Below are 8,895 nucleotides of genomic sequence, written 5' to 3' on the forward strand. Positions count from 1 at the left end.
TCAATTATATTATTACTCGGTAATTCGCAAAACAAAATAATAGTTTAGTCCAATATTATGTTTGTAATGATATTATTTGCAAATTCACTTTGATCTTAATTTAAAAAACTACAAATTTTTATAAAAATTTATAAACCTTGAGCATATATATATATAATATTTTATAAAATTAAATTAAAATTAAAATAAATTAATTTAAATTTGTATAAATTTACTCCCTATCGTTCTAGCTATGATTGTCATTATTAAACTAAACCTATGCATTGAATAATTTCAGAAATAATGTGGAATTTCTGAATCAATACTTTTGATTTAACTATGACACTGTGTACATTATATTATGACGACAATATATGAAATTCATTATGAAACTTGAATTTTTCTCTTTCGCCTCTTTCTAGATTCCGAACTCTAATCAACATTATTAATGCATTAATTAAATTTTGAGTTTAACGCGTTAATTAATTAATATGACTAGTTGTTTAGCTTAATTAATTATGCTTTTGATTACTAGATTAGGCAAAATAAAATCTTAACTAACAAATCTTGAAACACTATCTCTTAGTTCTCTCCCTTGGCATAAACTATGTACATGAACAATAGAATACAACATAAATAGAACATCTCAACCAGACCAGACAAAATCGACTGTAATACTATGTTGTTTTGTTTCTCAGTTATTGTTCTTATTGCATGGGCTATGAATCCAAGGAATGAAACTTAAACAACGACCAAATCACGTAATAATAAGCTAAAACCAACAACAAAGTACTATGTATCATGAACGACTGCTGCAATCCTTTCACAAACAGCAACCTAAATTTTACTTTCATCATTCAAAAGAGTGGTGGCCGCGGAGGGGAAGGCTGGGGTAGTCGTGGCGGCCGGGGGAAAGGCCGGGGTAGTCGCGGCGGTCGAGGGAGAGGTCGGGGTAGTCGTGGCGGCCTTTGTGGCTGAGGGAGAGGCCGGGGTAGTCGTGGCAGCCTTTGTGGCCGGTCTGAAGTTAAACGCGGTGACAGTCTTGAAGGTGGTCGTGGTATCCCACGAGAGTGCGCTGACACCATAACTATAAAGAATAAACTGAAACAATCTTCTTCTTGGTTTGAAGAGACAATGTATGATATTTATCAGGGATAGCTAGGAATAAGAAAAGGAAAACTACCGAGGGAAATTTATAGGCACTAGGAAAGGAAATTGCCTACATAGAAAAAATTTATACGGATCCTATTCGTAATAGACTATGTAGTAAACATTCCTATTCTCTAATACATACCAACTGCTAATATATATATATATATAAATATATATTTGTGTGTGTATGTCTCTGTACTTCAGTTCATCTCAAGAACCCACATGGTTCACTCAAAATTCATAATTCGGTCAGTTTCAGGATCAATATTACTACAAAATTAAGAGAATAATTAAGTACAAGAAAAGTCTTGGAACTCCTGGGTGCCTGTGTGTCTGTACTTTTAGTTCATCTCAAGAACCCACATGGTTTACTCAAAATTCTCAATTGGTCAGTTTCAAAATCCATATTACTACAAAATTAAGAGAGTAATTAACTAAAAGAAAAGTCTCCAACTCCTGGGTGCTTGTTTGTTCAGGGATCCAAAGCTGTTAACAGACCTATAAGATTCAAAATAAATTCTCAGATTGCAGAACCAAATGCTCATCTCATGGAACCAATGACATCAGAAGAATGCATCACCTAGCAAAAAGGAGCAGACGTTCATTGAAGAAAAACTCGTGATCACCCAAAACTTTGTGCTGACGCACTAATTTTTTACTCAAAACACTAATTTCTGTTTGTTTAAAAAATTTCCATTAGAGAGAAATACAATAAATCGTTCTATATAAAATCAATATTACAGTTTTTTGTACAAGACAAAGGAGAAGTCCTCAACGGCATAGAAGAGTTACAACATACCTCCAATCTATGGCGGAACTGAGCCTCATTGGTTTTTAATAACACAGGGAGAGGAAAACATACTCCTTTCTCTACGCAACATTGGTGTCTGGGTTTTATCCTATTTTCCAAGCTAAACGAGAAATACTGGGGGAATTCCTTGATTTCTTTCAAGTCCCTGCCCATCTCCACCACGAAGTAATTAATCTTAAGCTCGTAATTATCTTTAATACTGTAATTGAACAGCTGAGGGAATCTGCGGAACATGGAGATAGCCTCGCGATGAGAGAATCCGATTTTCTCGAAGAACTCTATGCGAGGGACGAGTTTGTTCTCGACGGAGCAGGAGAGAAGGGAGGTGTGTTTATGAACTTCAGAAATTCCGATGCTCTGGAGGAAATACATGGTGGGTCGCAGTCGGTACTTGACGCTGCAAGCTAATAATCTGGGTCGCCGGTTGATGACCCTCTTGAGATCGGAGCCTTCAACACGGGCCTCCCGAAGGAGGAAAGTAAAGACGGGGACGATGCTGGAGAGTGAGGAGGTGAGAAGCTCAGGGCACATGGAAACTATACGGCGTAGCTCGAGTGCAGTGAAGTCCATGGAGGTCAAGTAATCAACGGTCGATTTGATGTTACCGAGTGCCGCCGAGATGATCGGAGGGTGGTCATTGATGAGGGAGAAGAAGTCGATTCCAATTGAGTCGAGGTATAGCATTTTCTCTTGAAATTCCGCCTCTGGGTCGATTGCGGCGGTGGTGATATCGCTCGGGGGTGAGGATACAGTGGGAATTTCTGGGGTTCTGGGGTGTACAGGAGGAAGAAGGATAACCGCATTAGTAATAGTGGCGGTAGTGGAGGTGTTCGTTAAGGAGGAAAAAAGGGGAAAATGGAGGTTTCTCGGGCGAGAAAGTGAAGGAAAATCATGGGCTTGTTTGGATTGGTGGTGAGAAAACAAGGGAGGGAAGGAGGGGTTCTTGGGGAGGAAAGGGAGTGTGTCTTGCATTGTTACATGGCTGATTCTGAGGTGGAGCTGCAAGAAAATTTTCTTGATGGAAAATGCCAGACGATTCTGATAGGATAAGGCTCCAAATTTTCTGATTTGAAGATTGTGAACTGACCGCTATCTGAAATCCAAGATGGCTCAGGAAATTTTGATGTACAATATAAAAAAAGTGAAAATTTATTTTATGTTCATGGCGAATAATGAGAAAGAGAGAGAAAATTACGACATTGTCCTATATTTCCGGGTACGCAAAATTTGTGGACCCGGTAACCCGATAGAAAAACCGACAAATGTGACGAATCTCTCACCAAACCCCTCAAAACCCTCTCTTATCTTCTCGAACTCCATTTCTCCACCTTAGACTTGCGAGTGTCAGTGAACGAGCAAGCGTGGGAGAGAGAGGTAGAAATGGCGTGCACCGCAGCCTCAACCAGTCTCGTATCCTCAAGCCCTAGGGCTTTCTCCATCAAATCATCTCTCTCTTCCAAAATTTCCTCCCAAACTGTGTCAATTCCCAATTCATTCTCGGGTCTCCGCGCTCCCAACCACGCCCGATCCGTTTCCTTTACCTCCCCCGGCTCCAATCCTCGCAGGAACTTCGTCGTGAAGGCTCAAACCGTGAGTGATTCCTTTACTTCCTCTGCTTTTCTTGTAGCATTCCTTAGTTAATGCCGAAAATTATTTATTTCTATTGATTGAGATTATTTTTGCAATGTGATTCTTTTTTCAAGTTAATTACTGTTAATTTAGTGTTCCGGTTTCAGATTTTGCCGGAATCCTCCATATGTGTTTGCTTAGTTTTTATAGTTCCGTATGCTTCAGAATGAATCTTTTTCTATTTTTTCACTTGAATACTTTATAAATTCGGCAAATGCAAGATGCAATTTGAGCTTCGTTCTTGTGGTGAAGACAGAAATGGTTGATTTGACTGAAAATAATATCATTTTAAAATGTGGCCTTGTCTATATGTAGAAGAGTTTAGTACTGTAAGATTATAGAGTGATAATCTCGAAGGAACTTTTACTGCTCTTGTTATTAAACTCTTAAATATATATGGTTAAAACCTGCATATATTGTTTAAATTTATGAAGTTTTTAGTTCCAAAACCAACCTATCTATTCTACTTTCTATCTTATTCTAAGTACCTTAGATGGCCCATTGGCTTTTAGAAAAACCTTTCAGCAGCTTTCATCCAAGCCTATTGGTCTAATATCTTGGATCTTGTGGCTGGAGAATATTTTATTAGAAAGTGGTGGTTATTTATCACTCACAGGAAGGACGTTTAAGAAAAGGAAAATCCATGTTTAAATGACTATTGAGGTTTACTGGTTACAAAAATAGGCTGGTGCATGTTGTCAAATAATCCTTCTCTGTCTGAAGCAAAAATCCAGCCACATACTGTCAATTACATTTTGTGTTTTCCTTCTGTATTTACCTCATGTTGTATGTTTTTCTCATTGTTCTTTCTACAGAGTGAACTTCCACTGGTTGGAAATCTCGCCCCAGATTTTGAAGCAGAGGCAGTTTTCGATCAGGAGTTCATCAAGGTACATTACCTAGATGAATATGCTGAAGTATCAAATCGTATTAAAATATTGGCACATTAACTCTTTATCATGCCTGCACATGGCAAGCCCCAGTTTGCTGGTTGAAAATAGAGTAGGTTCAATCTATATGAATAGAAAAATGTTACTAAGTCTTTTCGGAAGGCGGTAGCATATGAAGGAGGCTCTGTTGTCCAACATTAAATGGTTCTCAATTTACAGTAAATCCCTAAATGTTATTACCTCAATCTTCGTGTTTTGTCCTTTCAGGTCAAGCTCTCTGAATATATAGGGAAGAAATATGTGATTCTCTTCTTCTATCCTTTGGACTTTACATTTGTTTGTCCCACAGGTTTGTCTTTCTATCAGAAAATCTAGACTGAAATTTCCATTATATTGAATGCTAAATCGCTCTTTTGTTTTCTCATTCAAATACTACCTGCAGAGATTACTGCATTCAGTGACCGTTACGCAGAGTTTGAAAAGCTAAACACAGAAGTATTGGGTGTTTCAATTGACAGTGTGGTGAGTTACCTATTCTACTGAGTGAAACATCAAAAAAACAAAAGTGGGGGTGATATTTAATTTAATGCATCAACTAACCTATGCAGATACATGAACTCATGCTTCCATTTGTGTATGATTTTAATTTTGAAGATTTTTAAAATGGAAAAATTACTTGAAAATGAATCAGTAAGAAATTTTCTATTTTGATTTTGGCATTGCCGGGCAAGTTGTTTGTTTACAACTTTCCACTTCCAAAGCTGCTGCATTTGACAAGAGTTCAGGCCTTTTTTCGTTGGCAGGTTTTGTTGAAGTTATAACTTATTAGCTAATTTGTTATTTTGTAAGGTATTAAACTTTTGCTCCTGAGATTATTAATGACTATATTGACTATTATTTTCCTGTGTTCATATAGTTGGATGATGTGCCTACTTCAGTATTTTGTACTTTAAATTCTTTTTATTTACTATAGGGAAAAATTTAAACTACTTGTTAATCCTGATGATCTCGTGTTCTCCTCTGTGTAGTTTTCACACCTTGCTTGGGTCCAAACAGACAGAAAGTCAGGAGGACTTGGTGATTTGAATTATCCACTGATTTCAGATGTTACCAAATCAATCGCAAAATCTTATGGAGTTTTGATCCCTGATCAGGTATTATGCATTTATAAATTGGTAGCAGCACATATGCATTTTTGCTTGATGGTTTAAATTTGCTGATGATCCTAGTTTTAATCTTTTGGCATTTTGTATAATTTTCATTATTTCTATAAATATTTCCTTCAGAATTTTTCATTTTAGAGTTTAACAGGTTAAGAAGTTTGATTATATGCATGCATAGCTCAAATGAGGAAATCAGCTTTTAAGTTTTTGGTGCATACTTCAGCTAGGGTTGGAAGGGGCACACCATAGTTTAAAGTTTTTGAATCAACTTCTTGAGTTGACATAATAGACTTTCTTAATGGATTTGCTAAGGCCGTACTTGATGAGGATTAAGATGAGAAGAAATTGGCATGTAACATTCTGCAGTGTTTTGGATATGCTTCTCTCCATGTTTTTTTAACATATCTTTTGTGAGTTCAAAATTGAATCCTTTTTTTCGGGTGGGATTACTTTTGGCTTTTTTTATTTGTTATATTGAAAAATACATATTTGTTTCGAGTTTAGATCAGGTTTCAAATTCTAACAAAGTCGGACAATAATGAGTAGGCATCAGGTCTAAGTTGTGTGTTTGAGCATCTGTAAGCTGTGTAGCTGCCACTAGTTCTGTCATAGAGTCGAATATTACTAGCTGTGCATCTGTGTTAAATTCTCTGGTGAATATTTTCGAAATTGTCTAAACCACTGACTGCTACTATCCAAATCACACATCTGTCTAGTGGCATAGGAATGTAGGGTTTTTTTTAAAAAAAAAGGCCTCAAAAACACTGAAAGAACTGCTATGATCTTAAGAGCTTGTATGGAAAGTTTATTTACAGGATATAGAGGATTAAAATAAGGCAATAGTTGATACAATCATATTTAGCAATTATAAACATGAATAAAATAGGATAAAGTTGAGTTTTTAAATCCCGTATAGCCCTAAAATGGACACTGATTATGTCCACAAGGTTTAAATTAATGATTTGGACGTGTGTATACCAAAATGATTGGACCTTAGCCTCTTGAGGTGAATTGGGCCATATGCCCAGTTCAGCAAAAGAAGAGATTTGGGCATGGAAGGGCATTCATGGGGACAAGATTTACTACAAGAATCTTGGCCTTATCCCTTTGGCTACCCTTTTAGGTCATATGGAAAGAAAATAGTAGAAGAGCTTTTAAGGGCTTAGAATGGTCTTTTGATAGATTGAAAGATTCTTTGTTTCAAGCCCTAGCTTTTTTGGTTAGGGGTCATCTCCTGTATTCTTGTGAAGATTTTGGAGGACTTGATTGACTTGTTAACAGAATTGTAAAATTTTTGTATACGGGCTACATCTCCTTGGTGCTTTTGATATCATTCTTTGTGTTTCAAAAAAAAAAGTATTCAAAAGTTATGTATTAAAACTTCAGTATTACAGAACCTTTAGTTGATGCTGGTTGTATTACAAATAGTTATCTGCTTGCTAATGAATTATATTGTTGTTAATAGATGCGACTTAAGATTTTGCTGGAACATTGTTGTATTTATATGTGGTTTATTTCAAAAGAAAAAATTATTGTATTTATATGTGGCGAAGACTGAGGAGGCATATATAGTTTTTTTGGGATTGGGGGATGATGTGCTGAGGTAAAGGCGGATAATAATCTTTTGGTCGCAAACAGTATTTCCTTTCATCAAGCAAACTGTCAATTTTCTAAACTTTAGGTTATCTTGTTCTCATCCAGCACTATAGCAGACATTGATTATGTCAGCACATCTTGTTGTGCATATCCATCTTCATTATAGCATAGAACTCATAATTAAAGTTTAATTTTAATGTCAGGGAATCGCATTGAGAGGATTGTTCATTATTGACAAGGAGGGAATCATCCAGCACTCCACCATTAACAATCTCGCCATTGGCCGAAGTGTTGATGAAACCTTGAGAACACTTCAGGTAAACAATATATGGAATGATAACACCATCGAATATACCTGGAGGAGTATATCTTTATTTACTAAGAGGACTGTTTGCGTTCTATATGTATATAGTCATTATAACCGCTTGTTGCACTTCCCATAGGCCTTGCAGTATGTGCAAGAAAATCCAGACGAAGTTTGCCCAGCTGGGTGGAAACCTGGAGAGAAGTCCATGAAACCGGACCCAAAACTCAGCAAGGAGTACTTTGCAGCAATATAGAGGACAATAGCCTATAAGGGGTTGTAAACGAGTTTTGTTTTATTGTAAGATGCTTCTCATTTGAATTGCAGTCATAGACGAATAAGTGCTTTCAGATGTTTTCCGTCCTATTTTCACTGGATTTCATTTAATGTAGTGAATTGTTCTTTTTCTCTACTTGTCAATATTATGAATCCTGATTCTATTAAAGCCAGAGGGCTTGGACGAGTGTCGGCTACTGCGCCAGAACTGAACTGAACCGAACCGAAGGATTAACAACCACTCTGAATTTATTGCCAAATTTGTTTTCTGATTAGGTTACAGTAGTAATTTTTTAAATTTCTTATTTTAATTCAAGTTAACGAATGGGAGGATTAAAAAAATATAATTTCTAAAATTATATAACAAAAACATGGTTGTTGTAGCATTCGGAAAGGAGGAGGAAAAAAAAAAAAAAAAAGAGAGAGAGCCATGTCAGCAGGCCCGGTCAGCAGTCCCGGCCAACCGGGGCCTGCCACGTGGCAAGACCACGTCGCTCCGAAAAGGAGCCACGTTGGCGATCCGCGTGGGTGCGATCCGACGGCCCAGATCAATCGCGCGATCGGACGGATCAGATTCAATCGCACGGACGGCCCAGATTCAATCAAAAACGAACGGCTCAGATTAAAACGAAATGGACGGCTGAGATCAAAAGGCAAGGGGTTATAAATAGAACCCCCACACCAGACCACAAACCCTAGCCGCCTGCCGCTCGCCGGAGAAGACGAACCAGAAGCCGGCCGCCGCCACCCGCCACCGTACCGGAGGAACTTCCGACCGCCGATCGAGGTAAATTTCGTACCCCCGACTCGTTTTTCTACGCTGATTCCTCCTGTGGCCAAATCGGAGCCAAAATTCCAGCCAAACGGCCGGAATACGCGGCCGAAGCCCAGCGGCGCCGCCGCGCCCCTTCTCGGTTTTTGCCTCCGATGAGGCCCTTCCCGGCCTCCGTTTGATGCAATTTTTATATCACCGTGATCACCATTCTTTTCTCTACAGGTTAACCGGAGCCGAATCACCAAAACACGAACCTCGCCGGAGAGCCGCCGCACCCGAGAGCGCCGCCGCCGGTAAGCTCCGTTTTTCCGTGATTTTTT

At 38.2% G+C, this 8,895-nt stretch overlaps 2 protein-coding genes across 6 annotated transcripts; one reads left to right on the forward strand and one right to left on the reverse strand.

The window, feature by feature from the left end:
- Positions 1-644: 644 nt before the first annotated feature.
- Positions 645-3,076, reverse strand: EMB3114 (Mitochondrial transcription termination factor family protein). Of its 5 annotated transcripts, XR_002538992.2 has the most exons (3): positions 1,931-3,075; positions 1,712-1,805; positions 645-1,629 (listed from the first exon to the last, which is right to left on the reverse strand). XR_002538992.2 is itself a non-coding variant. In XM_022036761.2 (2 exons), the coding sequence occupies exons 1-2, from the start codon at positions 2,912-2,914 to the stop codon at positions 1,004-1,006; spliced, it is 1,047 nt and encodes a 348-aa protein (XP_021892453.1). In that variant the 5' UTR covers positions 2,915-3,076; the 3' UTR covers positions 645-1,003. The 5 variants fall into 5 exon arrangements, 4 of the variants coding, with proteins under 4 accessions (XP_021892453.1, XP_021892454.1, XP_021892455.1 ...); XM_022036761.2 differs by lacking the exon at positions 1,712-1,805 and having other exon boundaries at positions 645-1,066; positions 1,931-3,076; XM_022036762.2 differs by lacking the exon at positions 1,712-1,805 and having other exon boundaries at positions 645-1,054.
- A 150-nt stretch (positions 3,077-3,226) lies between these two features.
- LOC110810570 (Thioredoxin superfamily protein) lies at positions 3,227-7,936 on the forward strand. Its single transcript, XM_022036766.2, has 7 exons — positions 3,227-3,532; positions 4,387-4,461; positions 4,729-4,810; positions 4,904-4,983; positions 5,490-5,615; positions 7,424-7,537; positions 7,664-7,936. Exons 1-7 carry the CDS (start codon positions 3,323-3,325, stop codon positions 7,778-7,780), a joined length of 804 nt encoding a protein of 267 aa, XP_021892458.1. The 5' UTR covers positions 3,227-3,322; the 3' UTR covers positions 7,781-7,936.
- The last annotated feature ends 959 nt before the right edge of the window (positions 7,937-8,895 follow it).

Source organism: Carica papaya, chromosome 8 (genome assembly GCF_054855325.1).
Source record: "Carica papaya isolate Zhongbai chromosome 8, ASM5485532v1, whole genome shotgun sequence".
Taxonomy (NCBI): domain Eukaryota; kingdom Viridiplantae; phylum Streptophyta; class Magnoliopsida; order Brassicales; family Caricaceae; genus Carica; species Carica papaya.

What these genes read in the sequence shown, in the direction of transcription:
- EMB3114 (XM_022036761.2), bottom strand. Translation starts at nt 2,914, where the DNA reads ATGCAAGACACACTCCCTTTCCTCCCCAAGAACCCCTCCTTCCCTCCC. An exon ending in AGTTCCGCCATAGATTGGAG is followed by an intron (nt 1,067 to 1,930) that starts GTATGTTGTAAC and finishes TATTCTTTATAG; the next exon opens with TTATGGTGTCAGCGCACTCT.
- LOC110810570 (XM_022036766.2), top strand. Translation starts at nt 3,323, where the DNA reads ATGGCGTGCACCGCAGCCTCAACCAGTCTCGTATCCTCAAGCCCTAGG. An exon ending in TACATTTGTTTGTCCCACAG is followed by an intron (nt 4,811 to 4,903) that starts GTTTGTCTTTCT and finishes TACTACCTGCAG; the next exon opens with AGATTACTGCATTCAGTGAC. An exon ending in GTGTTTCAATTGACAGTGTG is followed by an intron (nt 4,984 to 5,489) that starts GTGAGTTACCTA and finishes TCCTCTGTGTAG; the next exon opens with TTTTCACACCTTGCTTGGGT.